Source organism: Sparus aurata, chromosome 19 (genome assembly GCF_900880675.1).
Source record: "Sparus aurata chromosome 19, fSpaAur1.1, whole genome shotgun sequence".
Taxonomy (NCBI): domain Eukaryota; kingdom Metazoa; phylum Chordata; class Actinopteri; order Spariformes; family Sparidae; genus Sparus; species Sparus aurata.
The window spans coordinates 23,848,034-23,867,838 of NC_044205.1; the positions used below are offsets into that span (position 1 = coordinate 23,848,034).

The 19,805-nt window shown below is 42.2% G+C and overlaps 3 protein-coding genes across 9 annotated transcripts in view; all 3 read left to right on the forward strand.

Moving 5' to 3' along the window:
• The window catches only part of arhgap21a (Rho GTPase activating protein 21a), a 92,284-nt gene extending 80,951 nt beyond the window's left edge, over window positions 1–11,333 (forward strand). For all 6 annotated transcript variants that reach the window (XM_030398952.1, XM_030398951.1, XM_030398948.1 and 3 more), the window contains 12 exons: window positions 543–607; window positions 707–855; window positions 943–1,085; window positions 2,462–2,620; window positions 2,750–2,828; window positions 2,932–3,005; window positions 3,250–3,339; window positions 3,423–3,548; window positions 3,638–3,679; window positions 4,583–4,688; window positions 6,930–6,961; window positions 8,501–11,333. In XM_030398952.1, coding sequence (XP_030254812.1) covers window positions 543–607; window positions 707–855; window positions 943–1,085; window positions 2,462–2,620; window positions 2,750–2,828; window positions 2,932–3,005; window positions 3,250–3,339; window positions 3,423–3,548; window positions 3,638–3,679; window positions 4,583–4,688; window positions 6,930–6,961; window positions 8,501–10,132 — 2,697 coding nt within the window. In that variant the 3' untranslated portion in view covers window positions 10,133–11,333. The remainder of the gene's footprint in view (window positions 1–542; window positions 608–706; window positions 856–942; window positions 1,086–2,461; window positions 2,621–2,749; window positions 2,829–2,931; window positions 3,006–3,249; window positions 3,340–3,422; window positions 3,549–3,637; window positions 3,680–4,582; window positions 4,689–6,929; window positions 6,962–8,500) is intronic.
• A 2,064-nt stretch (window positions 11,334–13,397) lies between these two features.
• On the forward strand, window positions 13,398–16,812 carry apodb (apolipoprotein Db). Its single transcript, XM_030397657.1, has 5 exons — window positions 13,398–13,568; window positions 15,122–15,237; window positions 15,350–15,471; window positions 15,652–15,737; window positions 15,821–16,812. The coding sequence occupies exons 2-5, from the start codon at window positions 15,127–15,129 to the stop codon at window positions 16,051–16,053; spliced, it is 552 nt and encodes a 183-aa protein (XP_030253517.1). The 5' UTR covers window positions 13,398–13,568; window positions 15,122–15,126; the 3' UTR covers window positions 16,054–16,812.
• Window positions 16,813–17,332: 520 nt separating this feature from the next.
• otos (otospiralin) lies at window positions 17,333–19,423 on the forward strand. Of its 2 annotated transcripts, none has more exons than XM_030397733.1 (4): window positions 17,333–17,457; window positions 17,635–17,701; window positions 18,181–18,204; window positions 18,995–19,423. In XM_030397733.1, the coding sequence occupies exons 2-4, from the start codon at window positions 17,644–17,646 to the stop codon at window positions 19,180–19,182; spliced, it is 270 nt and encodes an 89-aa protein (XP_030253593.1). In that variant the 5' UTR covers window positions 17,333–17,457; window positions 17,635–17,643; the 3' UTR covers window positions 19,183–19,423. The 2 variants fall into 2 exon arrangements, with proteins under 2 accessions (XP_030253593.1, XP_030253594.1); XM_030397734.1 differs by having other exon boundaries at window positions 17,335–17,457; window positions 17,596–17,701.
• Window positions 19,424–19,805: the final 382 nt, after the last annotated feature.

Sequence of the window (19,805 nt, forward strand, 5' to 3'; positions counted from 1 at the left end):
TGACATTATAACTCTGTCTTCCACAAAATTGGGATCAGACTGGATAATTAATTTCTGAAGTTTTTGCTATTATGAAACATAATTTTAGATGTTTACAGCATAATACAATGTACATAATTGTGATAAGAAAAAAATCATGAGTATATATATTCCTGTAGATACGTATTTTACCCCAGCAAAAAGGTGCTGGAAAATCTTGAAAATGACCCTTAAATTGTTTGAATTTGACCTTGAAAAATGTGTACGAACCCTGAAATAAAAAAACTTTTTTTTCGTACCATACACTGACTACACTCTGTTGTAGTTTACCCCCCATTCACAATTAAGATCATCCTCCCCCTCTCTTTAGGACCTAACCACACTGCCCACTCTGTGGGATTCCAATGGTCTTACCTGTGTCATCTGATAGCAGCAGGTTACATAAAGATCCGTTATGGCCTGTCAGGTGGGGGTGGGTAGAGGGGAACTGTTGCACCTGATGCCCTAACCATCACCTATTGTTTCCTTTTGTTTCCTTCCTTCCTTTTTCTTTCTTTTTTTAGAACGCGGTCTTCACCAGCCATGACCTCATCAGCAGGAAGATCAAGGAGTACAACACCTTGATGAGGTAAGGGTGAAGGAGGGAGGAGGATTTGACACACAGAGCTGGACAGGTGAGCTCTGACTGGAGAACTCATCTTGTGTTTCACGTCCACGTCTCATTCAGCCCGACAGGCAGCAAGACGGAGCCGTCGCCCAAACCTTCACGCCAGTCGCTGAGCATCAGGCACACGCTGCTGGGAGGGAAAGGAGAGACCAAAGCAACAAGTCCACACTCACCCAAACCGGAGCAGGAGAGGAAGAACATGCACAAAGGTAGGAAAAACAAACAACTCCTTTCTTAGCATTCGTAAGGAAAAACCAAGTAATCTTATAGTTTGCACTGTTGCATTGTGCATGCAGATGACACCAGCCCTCCCAAGGATAAAGGGACGTGGAGGAAGGGCATCCCAGGGCTGATGAGGAAACCTTTCGAGAAGAAGCCTCCAGCCGGAGTCACGTTTGGAGTGAGGCTGGATGACTGTCCTCCTGCGCAGAACAACAAGGTCTGCACTGAGTTAATTTCTTTTAAAACACTCACAACAGTGAATACATTTGTGGAGAAAAAAATGTAAAATCACAGTTGCTTGTGTAACCATTGTTCTTTATTAGAGTTTTTTTGCATCTCTGTACACACTTAAAACAGACCTCCTGGGGGCAGCCCCGGGCGAGCTGTGGGAGATTGTTGTGAGCGTGATCCAATTTAATCCTATTTAAATCAATCTCAGATAAAAATCAGAAAAGCTAGAGATTTCATCCTTCTGCAGCAGAATAGCTAAAAACTCGTGTCTTCCATCTCATCGTGTTGTTCGCGTGGGATGATGTCATTGCATTGTGTTACGTGCAGTCATACTTGCCAACCCTCTCATGCTTTCCTCTGCAGGGCACAAATCTCCCATATTTCTCAAAATTTATGAAACATTTTCAGACCTTTTTTCTCCTTATAGTTATCACAACCTGTTTCTGGCACTGTACAACCTGTAATCTACTGTTCTGTTGCATCTCGTCCACCTCACTGAGTGAGAGAGTCACAGAAAAATGGAGAGGAGATGATATCCTGAAGAGAATAATTTTGGCTTCATAAGAGACATTTTAAAGGAAACGGGCAAATATTTCGTGTAATACGTTGCGTCGATATTTCTGTTAACCCTGAGGGTCCTACCTCGCAAACATCATCGAGAGGCAGTAGGGCAGTGGCGTGGATGGGGGGAAGAAAAGAATGAATGAATGAAAAGTAATGAATTTCACACTATGCTAGAGATTTGTGCAAGTCAATTAGCTGATATAAAATTGTATTGAACTCGTTGTTGTGTTATTTCATTCTTTGAAAGTCGACAGCATGCAGGAAACAAAGTGTCTGGATGAGTGGAGAGTTTTATGACGTGGTTTCGATCGCTTTATTAGTCATTATGATACCAGTGTAGGCACTGGGGACACTTTCAGATGAAACTATTAAAAAAACACCTTTGCACCCTGCTCATAAACAAATGAGCATATACAGGAAACTAAAAAAAAACACACAGCTCAAATGACTTCTGAAGTGTAAAGAAACATTTTGTTTATGCTTGTTGAACAATCACGTCTGTTTATTTCATACATGTTGATGAAAATACATGTCAGATTTTTGTTGTTTATGACACAAGTTAAATAGTATAAAGGTTTATTGACTTGCATATGCTTTTAGCTTAGGTTGAAGATGACATCGCACTAAACAAAAATATTAATGTGGGCAAATCAGATGGATTCCAGGCTTTTTATCTATGTTACTGATCCGCATTTCTTCTTACATTTTGACTACAGTTAGACTTCCTCACCTTTTCTCCACATAGTATTAGTTTATGTCCAATGAGCTCAACATGTTGTTCTTGTCTCTGTTGTCTAGTTTGTGCCTCTGATTGTGGAGGTCTGCTGTAAGCTGGTGGAGGAGCGGGGGCTGGAGTACACAGGCATCTACAGAGTCCCTGGAAACAACGCTGCCATCTCCAACATGCAGGAGGAGCTCAATAACAAGGGCATGAACGACATCGATATCCAGGATGATGTGAGCCACTTCATCGATCCGTTGTTGCTTTAATTAAACTCTCCTTGAAGCCTCGTGTTGCAGCGGTCAGACCCGAAGCACCTTGATAATGGATCATGACGTATTCTTGTGTGCTCTCATGTTTTACAGAAATGGAGGGACCTCAATGTGATCAGCAGCTTACTCAAGTCCTTCTTCCGTAAACTTCCAGAGCCGTTGTTCACCAATGGTAGGGTTGCTTTTCTGAAGGTCTTGTCCGCCATCTAGTGGTTGTAAATATGAACCACAACCCGGGAAACTTAACTGTCTTCTACCTTCATTCCTGCCTGCAGATAGGTATGCGGATTTCATCGAGGCAAACAGAACAGAGAACCCAGTGGAGAGACTCAAGGTGATCAAGAGGCTGGTGAGTTGATCCGACACTTAAATTCATCTCTTTTTTTTGTTAAACATTACTTTTATTATTTAAAGTATTTCTTTGTTTATATTTCTAAAGCATTCTGGTTCTATTACTTTCAATGACCTCTCAGTATCATCGCTTATACTGCTTTTTTATCATAGTTTTGATTATGTTTGCTTGTTTTCCTAAATGTATCTTAATATCTTGATATCTGACACAAGAATTTTATCCCATCTTTTTTTACTTACAGCTTCACGAGTTGCCAGATCATCATTACGAGACTCTCAAGTTCCTCTCAGCTCATCTCAAAACTGTGGCTGACAACTCAGAGAAGAATAAAGTGCATAAACCCTTAAGAAAAAATCTTGTTTTTAGACTTTTGATGAGAAAGTTACACTAAAAACTTGGCTGTTTGTTTGTCAGATGGAACCGAGGAACCTGGCCATCGTGTTTGGTCCGACTCTGGTGCGCACCACCGAGGACAACATGACCCACATGGTGACACACATGCCAGACCAGTACAGGATAGTGGAGACCCTCATTCAGAATGTGAGCATCTTTAACTGCTGTTACAAAAACAGATTTAACATTTCAAACACAAAAAAATGTAATTTTTCAATGTTTTTTCTTTCCTCTAGTATGACTGGTTTTTCACTGAAGAGGGAAACGGAGAACCAGTGGTGGGTACAGCGTCACTGCCATTTATTGATTTTTTTTCTTCCAGCTCTGTCCTTTCCAGTTCAATTCAAATTAGTTTTTTGTCACAATAGGGGTAATGTTGGGCATAAATATTTAATTCAGCCACATAATAATAACCAAAAAAATACTTTCCAGCAAACTTCCTTCGTTGCGTTTACACACGGGGCTTTTCCAAACACCCGCGCTAGCTCGGTTTGACCTGGTTTGACTTGAAGTTTGGCTTCAACTGAGGACGCGCTTCATTTAAAAGCAGCGGGCTGATCTTTGACTCTTGCTATTCATCAAACGAGTGGCTGTAAATACTCGTTCTCCCTGCAGTATTGTTGAAAAACAAACCTTTGCTAATGTGTTCATAAAATCGTTATATTTCCTATAAATTCTTCACAATGAAAGTCTTGTTATTTTTTTCACTTAATAGCTTTTATTATGAAGCTGCAAAATCGAAAAAAAGGTTTGGTTTTCACCAGAGGTAACTGAACACATCAGCTGAAAGGGAACATGATGAAACCGTAAAATAAAGTACAAATGAGGACGCAGCAGAGAAACTAAAGATTCAGCTAGAAACTACAGAAGTACTGAGAGCTGAACACAGACATTTTTAGAAGGTCTTTTTTCAGGTCTCCTGCATAAACAAGAGTTGAGTATCACAGCCTATTTAGAAGTGGAGAAGGAGGGTTGTCTGACTGAGGCAGCTAAGCATCACAGAAGCCTGGAGCTTGAGGGCTTTCTGGAGATGCAATGATTAAACTTTTAATGGAAATGCAAATCAGTGCGGCAAAGACGAAATCCAAAATCCATCTTGGTGTTTTAACCTCTCAGGACTGCAGATTTCTCTGAAACCTCCGAATGAATCTGCTCCTCACTGTCACGTTTGCTACTTTCAGACCATGTCCAAGGAGGAGAGCGCGGTGGAGTCTCAGCCCGTCCCCAACATCGACCACCTGCTCACCAACATCGGCCGTACGGGCACGTCGCAGGGTGAAGTATCAGGTAACACATCTGCTGACCGACTCTTTGGTGGGTTGACCTTTCTCCTGCCTCTCTCTGCTGTGGTCGAACAGGGACCGGTGTGTGTGATCTAGTGACAAAATGTTGATGATAACACTGCTGCTTTTTCCTGTAGGCCAAAGCTTCTCCCCCCTTTTTGCTTCTTCGGCTGTTGCCACTAGATAGAAATGTCTATGGCTAACCTTGAGTCCAGTGGGCAATTTAATTGCACTGAGGATGCAATAAATTGTCAGGCTTCCTCATTTGCTTTTAAAGCTCCTCCTCGGTTTTTGATAGATTTAGATGTCCTTTTTCCGTTTTTGAATCCCTCTACCCGTTATCTCCTCGTTTTGGTCAGACTCCCCCCTCCCTTCTCCTGCCTACTGTTGCACTAACACGGCATGTTCTTTCCCACGTCAGAAATAGATGTTTTTACAGTGAAAGGCGACCTCTGATTCCTTTGTCTCTAGTGAGGCTCTGTCGGGTGTCCTAAAGGCTTTCCCAGCATTCACACATACTGATCTTGACACAGGCCAAGTGGGAGGAGTCTATCACACCATGATGACACTGATGGACTCTATAATGTCCGTGATGGACAGCTGGAACTGTAGGAAGAAGGAGGATTGTTGCCCGCAGTGTAGCTGCCTAGTCTGCAGGAACCCGCAGTTCTTTTAAGCCAAAGAGAATCGAAAAGCATTAAACAAAGAAAAACCGTGAGGAAAAGTGGAAGCGAAGCGGCTACACGGTACGGTACGGAGTCCGGTGTTGTAGGTTTTCTATCAGAGTATACCTGATGAGGCCGGTGCTACTGTCTGAAAGGCTCTCCGCTGTCTCTCCTCACTGTCTCGCAAGCTTGCCAACAGGAGAGATAGCATGGTATGGTTTCTACGTCCCCGGTCAGTGTGCACTTGCATATCGTGCCATCATGTGTATTGTTAAGGGGTGTATAGGGGGGCTCGGCTATGTCACACAAACAAACAGAAACAAATTTTAGCTAGAATCGACGGATGATATGAGTTAGATGTGATTACAGAGCAGGTGAGGACTGATCATAGGTTTTCCTTGCCGACACTCTCTTTCTCATGTAGTGTCCTCTCTTCTCATATAGCTAGCCCCTCTGTGACCCCCCTGTCACCTCTCTGTTATTATTTTGGTTTTTCCTCCATAGCCGTCTCTTGTCATCACCCGTGTCACTGTTGTCATGGCAGCTCACGTCATCCCACGTTGCTTCGTCAGTTCGGCTTTAAATCTAGAATTCAGCGTAGTCAAACTCGAGGTGTCAAACTCCAGGTTTGGAGCCAAACTTCAAGAGTTTTTTTCTTTTCTTTTCTGTAGCACTTTAGAGTAATAAAAGTCCAGAGCAGATCAGAGAAAAAGGCTTTGTTATAAAGCTGTTTATACGAGCTCACGAAGAGTTTCTACTTTGGAGATCGACGTGGTTTTAGTGAGACGCTTTGAAAGTAGCTATTTCTTTTTCTTTTGTTTGTTTTTTTTAACTGTATTTTCTTTTATCAAGTTCAGTCCAGGTATAAATGTCTTGGAGTCCATGGATTCCACCACCTGTGAATGTCCTTTGTAGTGCCCTTATATAGTTATATTTCTCAAACTAGATAGTTACTATTTATTTATTATCTTGCAAACCGCTAGTCAAGACCTCTTTGAACATTTGAGAACAGGGGAAAAAAGGGTTTTGTAGAGGAACCTTTAAAGCAACAGTATTGTTTTCATATCAGCACTAGGCATTAAAAAAAGGAAATAATACCCAACTTTTTGTATTTGTTGTTCCAGGTGTTTTTACGATAGGGTTCACGTCTGTTTGGATATCATCCGTCCATCCATGTGTTGCATGGCACATCTTCTGCCTCACTGTTCTGCTGCTGTTGAATGTTGTCGTGTTCATCGCTAACGTTGCACTCAGAATCACTCAGTAACTGGAGGAAAGAGCAGAGTTGTATCTGTACTCGAACGTGGACTCGATGTCGGAGAAAGAACATCACACGCCATGTGGACGTGGACCTGAGTGTAACATAGAGCTCATCTGTCGCTGTGTGACGCATGGCCTGTTGTCTGCTGTTGTCATCAGTCTCGTCTGTTCTGTGTTCTTCACTCTCATCGACATGGGTCTCTTCTCCCTTTTTTTTTCTCCCCCTCCCCCGATTTATTTTCCCATGCTGCACCTCCTTGATGTGTTAATCTGCTTGTAAACGATCTGACTCGTCCCTCTCTTCTCTCTTTCCCGCACAGATTCACCGACTAGTGACTCAGCTAAATCAAAGGTGAGTGTGAGCCCGGCGTTAACCCCTCTCAGGCCGCTGGTAGTGTAGGATGACAGGAGGTAGGTGACGAGCGGGAGAGATCGCCTCCGGCCATCAGATAGACTTACCTCAACCTACAATTAAAGATCTGTTTCACCCAAATCACCAGAAAACTGCATTTTCTTACTCACCTTGTTGTATCCAGCCGTGCAGGTGGTCTCGGTTACATGTGCCCATTTTTGTTCATGAGCTTTTTGCACATTATGGCGCGCAGGTGGTCGAGTGGTTAGAGCGCATGCCATATAAAGCAGCCGACCCCGGTTCGATTCCGGCCGGAGGTCCTTTGCTGCATGTCACATCCCCCTCTCTCTCTCCCATATTTCCTATCTGTCTGCTGCTTAATAAAGGTGTCTATGCCATAAAAAATCTTTAAAAAAAAAAAAAGCTTTTTACACATTATAAAGAAAGAAAAAAGCAAATAGAAAACAAAAAGGCAATGAAATACGAGGCCATGTGTTTATAAGGGAATAAGAATATCTTAATCCAGAAGATGGAGATGTGGATATTGACAAAGAGGGTAGCAGGGTTTTAATTCTTTTAATTTCTCCTTTTCAATCAAACAAATGGAATTTGTGTTTCTTACAGTGCCGAAAAATAATCTTTTTACTCTGTCGGCTTCATAAAGATGGTAAAATCTTTGCTTGTCAATCATGAAGAAAAATCTTCCATCTCAGTTTGATTGATGCTACAGCGCACATCTTCAGTGAAACTCAGTATTTAATCATGAAATTGCGCAGCATCTAGGTTTTAGTGACGTCTAGCAGTGAAGTTGCAGATGGCAACCAGCTGAACGATGTTTGCTTCACGCTGTCCTACTGTGGCTGCTTAAACATTAAGAAGTCTCTCTGTAGAGCCACTGTTCAGTTTGTCCATTCTGGGCTTCTGTAGAAACATGGCTCCCTCTGCAGATGTAAAAGACTCATACTAAGGTAACAAACACCGGGCAATTCTTAGTCCAGGTGATTATACACATGATTATGAGATCCAGCTGGGCTGATTAATAAAATGTGTTTTGTTTATTTGGGTGAAACGACTGTTGAAGTTACTGCAGTGAGTTCTCTGTCAGTACCAGACATCCATTGACCCACAGCCGCTTTTCATAAGACCCCTGCTTCGTGACGATGCTCAGGATTCTGCAGTTGCTTCTTATAAGTTATAAAAACGATTCTCCAGCAGAGGCAGGTGCTTCTCATCACTGCACTGCTGTCATGTGGCTGCTTTCCTTCAGCTCGCGCAGGGACGCTTCAGTCCACGTTTGTGCTGCTGCTTCTCCTGCTTCCGCTTTAAAAGCCGGCATGAACACAACTATGTGCTCCCTGTTAATGTCGTCTGTTAATGTTCCTCTCTCTGTCCACTTCTCTGGTTTGTGGTGCGTCACGGGAGCAGGTGAAGTACAGGTTTCAGTTTCCAGACAGGTGGTCTCTATGCTGTGCTCCTTCCTTGTGTTTCTCGGCATCAGAGAGACTCATTTTGGTTTCCTCTGCTCTCTCTTCCTCGCAGGGTTCCTGGGGCTCAGGGAAGGACCAGTGCAGCCGAGAGCTCCTGGTCTCCTCCATCTTTGCTGCAGCCAGCCGCAAAAGAAAGAAGTCAAAGGAGAAGCCGCAGCCTAGCAGCTCAGACGACGATCTGGACGCTGTGTTCCCCAAAAAGGAAATCCCTGGCCAGAAGCCGAACCACCACGGCCTCCAGACCGAGGTGCAGAGCGAGACTCGTCCAAGCCCCAACGCCAAACCCAACGCCAAGCAGCCAGCACGAGTCGAGGAGAGGAAAGAGAACGGGAGAGCTGTGGATCTCACGCCTAAAGTCAAGAGAGAGCATAGAAACTCCTTATTCCTGAAGGACAAGGCTCCACCCAGACACCCGTCACCTTCGCCCTCCCCGTCCCCGATCATCGCTCCTCAGGGGAAATCCTCCCTGTCTGATCCTCCGTCTCAACTCGATGAAAACACCTCCGACCTCGGGACCATGAGCTCTGGAGCGTCAGTGCCGCGGTCCAGACCGAAAAAATGGACCGCAGGAGCGTCCGCTGATCTTCCTGCTGGTGTCGGAATGGGACCAGGTTTAGGGGCGTCCGCCGGTGCAGAGGTGAGCTCCATCACCTCAGACTACTCCACCACTTCTTCCATCACATTCTTGACTGGAGCGGACTCCAGCGCTCTCAGTCCGGAGCTGCAGGGCGGAGAGGAAGCGGACGACGAGCGGAGCGAGCTCATCAGCGAGGGACGGCCGATGGAGACGGACAGCGAAAGCGACTTCCCGGTTTTTGCTCCAGGCGGTGGCAGCAGCCAGTCTACGCCCTGCCCAGAACAGAATCAGGAAAAGATCGAACAAAGAGGTGGTGGAGCAGCTGAGGGGAGCACCACTCCGAAAATGGAAGCGCGTCGCCTTTTCCCGTCACACAGGATGATCGAGGGCGACACCCTCTCCAGAAGATGGTCCTTGAGACAGAAAACAGACAGCGAGTCATCAGTGGAGGGTGTAGCCATGAGTGGCGAGCGCAGCGAGGGTCGGGCGGAGTCTTCCACGCGGCTCTCTCGAGTCCTGGAGGTGATGAAGAAAGGGCGGTCCACCAGCAGCCTGAGCTCGTCCTCACGCAGCGAGTCGGAGCGTTCTGAACCGGCGTGGCACCTCAAGATCACGGAGCGGCTCAAATTCAGGTTACGCACGTCTGCTGACGACATGTTCACGCAGAAGAACCGAACCCCAGACGCAAGAGGGAAGAAGAAGAACATCCGGCGGAGGCACACCATGGGCGGGCAGAGAGACTTCCCAGAACTGGCGGTCATTAACGACTGGAGGGAGCAGGGCGGCGTGGACCAGGCGGCCGAGCTGTCCGCCCTGGATCGCCTCAAGCCCAGATGTTCCTCTCAGGACTTCTCCATCCGGGACTGGATCGCGAGGGAGCGGTGCAGAGGCTCCGATTCGAGCGTCGAGGTGGCGCCCAAAGCCGTCCCTGAGGATCCGGACGTGCAGGACGCAGCTCCAGAAAGACCTCCTCCTTCTGCCGCTCAAGAGCACGTCAACGGCGGCGGGCTGCAAGGCAAAAACAAAGCGAGCCTCGGGGCGGACGCTCACCCGCACAAACTGTCTGGAGCACAAGTCGTCCGCTCACGGTTCTACCAGTATCTGTGAAACGACAAGCGTCGAGCTCTTGTCTTTTTGAATGAATGAATGCGTTTTAAAATGTACGAATGTGGGTTTATTTCAGCGAAGGTTACTGCACAATATTTTTTCTACAAAGTATACTTTATGTATCTACTGTACATACTGTGTATAGGCTGATTGTTACTGGAATAATGCTGAAGAGTTTACGTGTTTTAATTCCTCTGACTCGGCGGCCGTACTGGAACAGACGCGGAGAAAACTTCCTCCTGCGCCATCGAAAACCCTGCCAGCGCAAGAATGTGACTTTACTGAAACGGACTCGAAAGGGTTGAACGCAGGAGGAAAAAAAAAACCTTTTTAAAAGTTCTTCCTATTATAAGCGGTATGAAGAATGTATTACTCTCCTTGGACTAACACTAGATGCTTATGACAATATTGTCATTTTCAAAACAATATGTACATGTTTTTTTTTGTTTTTTTTGTTGCCTGTACTTGAAGTATGTGGATGTAACTGACGGCTGCTTTCTGAGCTGCGTGCTGTGGGAACTTTATTTTTTCACAGCACACTCACAACAGCCAGATATTAGCTCGATGAACTGGAGGAATTATTATAGTTTTATCAAATAAAGACTGAAAAAAGCAAATGTTAATGATGAAGTGCTGATACTATAGTATGTAATGCTTGGTACAGTAGTTTTTATTTCCAAACTTTGTCCAGTTATTGTCCAAAAACAATAAGTTTTTACATATAATTGTTTTATTCTCGAGAAGAAAAAGTGCCTCTTTTTTTTTTTTCTTTTTTTCAAAACTGTTTTTATAAACAGTTGTCAAAGAAATTTTTAAAAACATTTTTAGAAGAAACAAACCTCACAGGCATTCCAGAGACGTTTTGTTTTGTTTTGTGCTTTTTTTTTCCTGATTTTAGTTTCGACCCACAGCGACATCATTCAGATTTATGTCCGTGTTTATGTTTCATTATGGTTTTACTTCTTGTTTTTCTTTCCCCCCCCTCTGTATTTTTCAAAGTGCAGTAAAATGCATGGGCGCTTAAAACCTGGGAGAAAGGAAAAAAAAAAAACAAACAAAAAAAAACACGACAAGCTTATCTTTCAAACTGCATGAGACAATGTTTTCTGAACAGTGAACATCTCGTTGCCTGTGTACAGCAAAACATGGGTGTGACGCCCTCCCTCAACAAACACTGGAAATAAATAATCTTTATTAGATCCTCCTGTCTGTTTGGTCTCCTTGTTTTATACTCAACAATCCTCTGAGAGATTGCAAAAGTATTTACTGTTAATTTAGTGAAAGTTGATTTAAGATTTTGGGACATTTTGCTTCCATAATGTTTCTTCTTTCGTGCTCGTGGAGAAAAATATCTGGGTTGTGTTTTGGTGCAGATTTCTGTTCTGGAAATGTTCGACAATAAGTATGTATTTGATTAAATATGGAAATGAGGCGATCTAAACAAAATATCACTAAACTTGTGATACAAAAAAATTATTTTAAGTATTTATGTGGGAAGTTTTGTTGATATGACAGAGCAAAATGTGTACTCTATTCAAAAAATATATGAAATTTTACAATACTTTTCTCAAAAATCTTGTCTTCAGTTGCACATACATATACCCAACTTGCAGGTTTGACTTGTATCTGTGTTATGAGGGTTTTTCAGGTGTGATTGTGCATTTATCATTCATATGCTGACATTTTCTTCCTAAAAAAACAGCAAAAAAATAATGGCCATTGACTATATTTTCAGATTTATTGAGTGACAAAAAGATCGCAAACTCCCACTGTTTTAAAAAAAAACAAAACCTGGCTTTATCCAATTTTCAGATTTCTGCTCTGCAAAGTTGCACAAAAATCTGCAAGTTAAATAAGATTTAATTTTAATATGCAGATTCAGGACACTTGTAACGCAAAAAATATTTTTTTTTATTAATGCAAGCACCCAACTGGGGAAGTTTCATGGCTGATATAGAAAAAGGAGACTTCAGGAGACCATGACATGATGTTGTACTCATGTAATAATGGTTTAGTTTAGTATAGTATGCACTTTAAACACATAAACTTGTAAACTTGACAATCAGCTGTAAAAGGAAGACGTAAAAGACTTGTCATTCAAGAGATTTAAGATTCTGTTTCTGATCAGTGTGTGAGGCTCAAATGTCTGAAATATAACTCAGCTTTGTCTGTTGGATCGTGGCCTGCTGACAGAACGTTGAACATATTTTAGAGTAAAATTGAATTAAGGTTTCCGTTGGAGCGAAGGGAGCTGCAGTACCAAATGAGAGCAGATGAACGTATGAATGAGCCTCTGTGTGTCAGCAGGACGGAGGACACTGAGGTCACGTCCTGGTGCTGTTCAGGAGATTCTGATGGTTAACTCTGACTATCAGACATGTGGGCTCAGTGACTCGAGTTGAAGTCGCAGCAACAGTAAATGTTCTGATGACTTAAAAAATGACTTAACAGAGAATAAATGGTAAATAAATCAGATACTTGTGACTCAACTGTCTTGTTTGTTATGCATCTTTTGATTGAGTTGAAAATAGTTTTTGTTTAATTACATTATTTTCACTGAATGTCAATAATTAAATTACTTATTAACTTAACTTATTACTTATTTACAGGTTTCCTTTTCAGAGAGATCATCATATATGGGGATAAAAAAATGTCATGACATCAAACGTGATCGCTCAGCTGAATTAATAAATACTAAATGATTTTTTGTATTTCTGTCTTTGTGCTCAGTGTCAGTACATGATGAAGACTTTTTAACATTTTTACAATAGCACTCATTAATCAGCATGTTTATTGTATGAACATCAGTTGAAATAAATGTAAACTACTGCACATTTATAACATACAACTTTTTCTGTGTTGAATTAGATTTGTTCTTAATTTGGCGCCATCTGGTGGCAGTTTTGAAAAGACACTGGTAGAAACTTGGCAAAAATCAAAACAAGGTATGAAAACAGGTTTAGAGACTAGACTAGAGACGCAATGAAATACCCAAAATATGATAAAATAGCCTCATTACGTTATTTATTACGTTCTTAATTAGGCTTCTTATGCCATCAGATTACATACAAACATACATATAACTGATAAATAAATCAAAAGTTGCTTTAAATAATTTTTTAATTAAACAAAATTGCTTTAAACACAAAAAATGATGTCCATTTCCCCCCCGAAGAAGTAAATAAAGGTGAGTTTCAAAATAAAAGCACGGTGGGACGTCAGCCTCTTCTCGCGGCGTCTGCATTGTCACAACGTGGGAATGTGCGCGTGATGACAATTTAGCTAATGAGCTGCCTCGTGCTGACGTAACGTGAAGGTGAACACACGCTCGTGTGTTTTGTCCGGAGAGCTCGAGACACTTCTCACCACCATCGTCATCCTCAGCAGCAGCAGCAGCAGCAGCCTCAGACCTCCACCTGTCAGCTCCACACCTGAGGTAAGACACCTTTATGTTATAATGAGCTGATATGAATTAAAGTCTAATTAACATTAATTGACTTGATTTAAACTCTTTTTGAACACTGATTGTTTCCTGCAGAGCTTGTTTTCCTCTTTGTTTTACACTCTGTGCTCCTGAATATGTATTCTGGTATTTTATCTCACAACTACAGCTTTGATTTAAGCAGAATTAGCCTGAAATCTTTGAAAAAAAACATTAAATAAAAGGTGTTTAGTTGTTACATGTAACAGCGAAGGTGGTGTCCTGTACAGAGGCTGTCATGTGAAACCAGCAGAACAGGTGTGGCAACATATACTGTGTACAGACAAAAGAGGAGAGGACATTGTCAGCTTTCCTCTCAGATATATGAGTGAAAAAACATACCAGAGAGCTCTTTATCTTATTTCACAAGACACTGAACTCATACTCAACCATTCTATACGTCTGTAGGGAACAATAGAAAGTACATGTAGATACTTGAGGTATGTGAATGCAGCAGGCCAACACCCTCCGCAGAGTCACACTGTGGCGATGATGTGGGCGATTAAACATGAAATGATCACAGACAAATGCACTCAGCTACGCCTGTAAATATAAAACACAAGACAGGAATATGAATAAAATTTATATCGTACTGAGAAACAACCCTGTTAGACATGAATTGTTGCATTAAAATAGGAGGCCAGAGAGTATACTCCTACATCACTGAGACAAACGGATATTCTTTTACACTTTGAAATAAATAAATTCATGTTAAACATTTGCAGAATGAAGAAGTAAGTGGTAATAGATAAGAACGTGTTGTGGATAGTGTTTTACAAAGTTTCAACAGCTCCTTCTCATGAACAAGTCTTAAAGTTGAGCGTTTTGTAAAGGGAGTTTGGTGAATTTTTCCACTTTATTTCCCCCCCCAAAGAAGTATGTACTAGATAGTGTTTACTGGATTACTGTAATTTGACATGTTTGCCGTCAATATGTTAATAATAAATTTGGTGTGAATGTCGAAGTGATGTGAGGCAAGACGCAGCTCGGACACGGAAGCAGACTGGATGCACTTTTCAGACTGCTTTTACAAGGAAGGAAACATCCTAACGAAGTGCATTTTAATGCTGAATTCACAACATGAGACCAGAGATTTAAAATGTGCCGTAGCTGTTTCACAAAGTTCGTTAAGTTTCTCGTCATGATGCAACAACTCTTAAAATCACAAGATTCGTAAGGGAGTCCGGGATATTGCTGCTACTAGTGACTCACTTGTTTACGTGATCCCTGTTTTTGACTTTAGGCAACAGTTGTGTAAAGCAGATCACTACAACAGTTAATGCATTTATGTAAAGGTGTGACAGTGCACACCACACATTTCTTTGAACCCATTTATATCAATAGTGTAAATAACTGCCTCAGTGGACTTAAACTGTACAGTTTGCAACATCCTGATGGGAGACTGTAATGATTCAGACTTTAGATCGCTACTGTATCTCGAGTCAAAGCTCTGAGTGCTTCGTCGACGATTGTAAACAGACTCTCTGATCTTCCTTCCTCTCTCGCAGGAGTCATGTCCTCCGTCTACCTCCTCCTCCTGCTGCTCCCTCTGGTGTCGGCACAGACCTATCGCTGGGGTCCATGTCCCACTCCTCAGGTGCAGCCGGGCTTCAACCTCCAGCAGGTGAACACAGTTTAAAGGAACAATCGCGAACGCTGTCGTCTAAACCGCACAGAGCTGATGGAGCCTCTCTGTGTGTGTGTGTGTGTGTGTGTGTGTGTGTGTGTGTTGACAGTATCTCGGCCGGTGGTATGAGATCGCCAAGCTCCCCGCGTCCTTCGAGAGAGGAAAGTGCATCGAGGCCAACTACGCTGTGAGGAAAGACGGCAGCATTCAGGTGCTCAACTCTCAGTTCTAGTGAGTACTGACGGGACTTTTTTTTTTTTTCACACCTCAGATGGAGAATGTGTTATTAAACAGAGGGACGACTGGAGGACTGTCGGGAGACGGTTGACTTGAGTTGCTGAGCTTGTTTGTCGTTTGTTCTGCTGATTTCACATGAGTTCGCTGAATTTCAAACCTGTTTCTGTCCCTCAGTAAGGACAAAGTGAGGACAGCAGAGGGGACGGCGGTGATTCACGACCCGAGAGAGGCCGCCAAACTGGGAGTCAGCTTCTCGTATTGTGAGTTCTTCGTCCTTGTCATCTTTATCGTCTTCTTCTTGTCTTCAGTTTTTTACTTTCCCCTCCGTGACCTTTGCTCCCAGTTACTCCCTACGGCCCGTACTGGGTCCTGACCACCGACTACACCAGCCTGACCGTCGTGTACTCTTGCACGGACATCCTCCGCTTGTTCCACATCGAGTTCGCCTGGATCCTCGGGCGGTCTCGCTTCCTGCCTCCAGAGACCGTGAGTTACGCCAAAGAGCTGCTGATGAACGAAGGAATCGACCTGTCCAAGATGAAGAACACGGATCAGACGGGCTGCAAGGACAACTAGGGATCCACGGAGACTTGTGAACCGGCACCGAGGCACGGTCGAGTCCTCAAGTCTGACGATCTTTTCACTGCTAGTTACAAGAGAATGCAGTTTTTGATAATATATCTAAATCTTACTGTTGCTGCCTTATATTTTTTGAATAATCGTAAAGATTTAAACACAACACTGACGTTTTTGGGTTCCCATGCTTCACAAACTGAAGCGAAAGATAGTTTTCAGACCTTTTCTGCGCACACCAACGGCTAATTTCACTCAAATTTTGAGCACAAATTTGTTAAAAATCTGTGTTAGCGAGCACTTCTCCATTCCCAAGATGATCCATCTACTTAAAAATCCTATAAAACACTATGATTTTTGCACATTAGTAGAACTGGTCACAATGGGACCGAAAAACAAAAGTGCTGCGTTCATATTTTTGTTGACCGTACGATGACTGCACTTAAATCCATCGTTTATATCATCAACATAGTTTAATTAAAATGTTACCTACTGGAAACATTCGTATTGCAATTATTGGTTTAATTTCCGTTATTTTTCCGGGACTGTCCTGCAGGTGTAGCTGACAAACACTGGTTTCATTTAGAGTGTAACAGATACAACAGGGTATAAAGATTTAGGGGAGTGAAATCTACGTTACGTCAACGTTCCAGGAAGTTACATCATTGTATTCATCGTTCATCACTGTGTTGATTTTTGTTAGATTATGTAAACAAGCCTGGGAATGAGTTCTTTGTCTATTAAAGCTGTATTCATTAATCAGCTGTTTGGTCACTCGTCATTTATCTGGTGAGCGTTGTGCCGACTCCAAGAGATATTTTTTTTTAAATGACAGCAGAGTTTCCTTCAAGCAGTAACATGCAGAGATTTTGTCTCTTCTTTTCATGCTACTGAACATTTCTCCTCCACTACAGTTCATGAGGAAACTGCACTTTTTACAGCAGTTATTTGACATCTTAAGTTAACAGTTACTTCACCACATAAGATCTCTGCACACAAGATATATGAAGAGTTCATAATATGTGTTTGGTTGTAAGTACCAAACAATTAGTGGGTAAAATATGACAAATACTCACCAACAAATAAGTTCTAATAAAAAAAAAAAAAAACGTGGACAGATTTTTATACCACCTGGAAAAGTGAGGGAAGGACTTCGCTGTGTAAATACAGAATAATCTGGGCATGGCTTGGCTGTGTTTGCTTGTGTGTGTGTGTTTGCTTGTGTGTGTGTGTGTGTGTGTGTGTTTGCTTGTGTGTGTGTGTGTGTGTGTTTGCTTGTGTGTGTGTGTGTGTGTGCGTTTGCATGTGTGTGTTGGAGGCTCTTCCTGCACTCAGCCCCTCAGACCACAGCGAACCAGCAGATGAACAGGCAGCATCTCTCTGCACGGCTTCACAAACTATCTACAGGTAAACATCTGGACACTTTTCTCTCATCTTAACTCTCATTTAACTCTCAAATAATGAGACGCGTTGTAGTTGCGTCTCGTTTTTTTGAGGGTAGGACAACGTTTCTCAGGATTTAGGGATCGTTGTGTTTAATGGCAGACTGATCGCTGGACCTCGCTGACGTTTGTGTTCCCACAGGAGGACGAGATGAAGCTGTTGGTCTCGATCGGTGTTCTCCTCGGCCTCTTCGTCTGTCATCTCACCGGTGAGTTTCTCCTTTTTAAAATCTGTGAATTATGCTTTAACATTCTCATAGAGGCAACAGGTGATATGCTGCAAATGAAGTTCAGCCTCTACATCCAGAACGTGTGATGATGGCGTTATAAAAGTTTGATGTGTGGATGCACAGACGCTTATCATCAGAGCAGCTGTGAGTGAATCATGTGTGATTCTCCCAGACGTGACGCCGATGCATCCACAGCAGAGCATTTGTTTTTTAGCGACTGCGTGTGAACAAAGGCGACTCTGTGCCACGATGAATTCCTAACGCTTCAGACTCTGCGTGTGTGTTGTGTGTGTGTGTGTGTGAAACGGTTAGTCATAATATTTGAGGAGGGAGCAGGTTATCCTGCAGCCCTCTGGGAAAAAAAGCTCAGTTTTCCTCACTTGAATCCCGTCTTTGTATTTAGGAAGTCTTGGAATGTTTGGGAATGTTAATTTTTTCTCTCCCTCTCTCCTTCACAGAGGCCAGAGTCATCCCAGAAGGAGGTAATGTGTATAAATAACACTTTTTCTTTAAGATGCCTTCAAACTCAAAATAGCTCAGATTTTAGTGAGAGTTTTCCGTTTATTTTGCTCTTCTGCAGCCTTGGATCCTTATAGGAAAAGTTTAGAAAGACATTGCAAGTGCCTGAGGAAAAGTACTGAGTTACATTCCACCACTGCTCTTCTCTTAATCCAGAAAGGAATACGATTTGTCTTTAATGCAATGAACAAGGAGCTACAAACAGCAGATGTTCTGACGCCGACACAAAAATACAGCACAGATAAATAATCTAATGCCTCGAAGTGATGGTGAAAGTAGCTGCATCATTAAGTATGTTTTGCAATCATGACACGAAATCAAAATCGTTTCCAAATGCTGGTTAAAAAGTCATTATGTTTTACATTATTCTGAATAATACTGTGAAAATATCTGTTTTTCGGAAGGGAAACTTTCTGTGCACATTTTCTTGACTGATGGTTTACTTTTTCTTATTGGCAAAAATCTGAATCACGCTTATTTTTAAGTCGTGAGAGCAAAAAAAAAAACCCAAAAAAACAAACAGCAAACACTCACAGCCACAAATGTCAAGTATTGGTGTCAGTATTTCAGGCACTCAAAGAATTTGTGTTAAAACTGCCACCTTTCTTTTAAATGAAGAGACTTGAAGCTTATTTTTACTTAAATGGGAAAAAAAAGGGGAAACTTAAAACCGAAAGATGATCTGATGTAGAGAAGGTGGAACCACATCATCATTAATTATCTTATTTAAGTTGCCTCCTGTGTGTCTTTTAGTGCCGTATGACGAACCACCAGCTGTCCCCTACTGGCCCTACTCCACCTCTGACTTCTGGAACTACGTCGAGTACTTCAGATCCATCGGCGCCTACAACCACATCAACGAGATGGCCCGGGCCTTCTTCGCCCACCAGCCCCTCGGAGACACTCTGGGATATGAGTCCAATCAGGGGCACGAACACTGAGAGGGGAGCTGGATGGAGCTGTTGAGATAACCGATTCAAAGGAGTTGAAATTAATACAGAAGACAGAAATTAATACAGAAATTAAATAAGGGGAAGGGAAAGTAATGCATAACAAGTATGTAACAGTTTGTAGCGTAGCCGTACATATAGAATAAACCTACTCATGTAATGTATGTAGATCTTTTGTAGGATTGTATTATATCTTCATGCAGTGTGGCATAAATAAAACATTTTACAAATACGTTGTGTCGGCAGAATTATTTAATTTTCCTCCCTTTTTACTCAAATTCTTCTCAATCACAAAATGTCTCTTTTCCTTAATCTTTCTGAAATTAAACTATAAAGATTAGGTTGAAATGCTAAATTCCAGTGTGATTGAAGTGTAAATAACACTTGTTCCTCAAAATGAACCACTATTAAAAGTCTCACTGTGTCACTAGTGTCTGGCAGTTTTATATTTTGTCAAGATTTTTACAAAATATGTATTTGTTGTTAGTTGTTTTGTTGCAAATTATTTTGCTGAACTTTTACAGTAGCAGACACGTTTTTAAACGTTTATTTTTACTTGTTTTTACCTAATACGTCTTTCACCAATAATATAGTAAAATATGCATACATTTCCA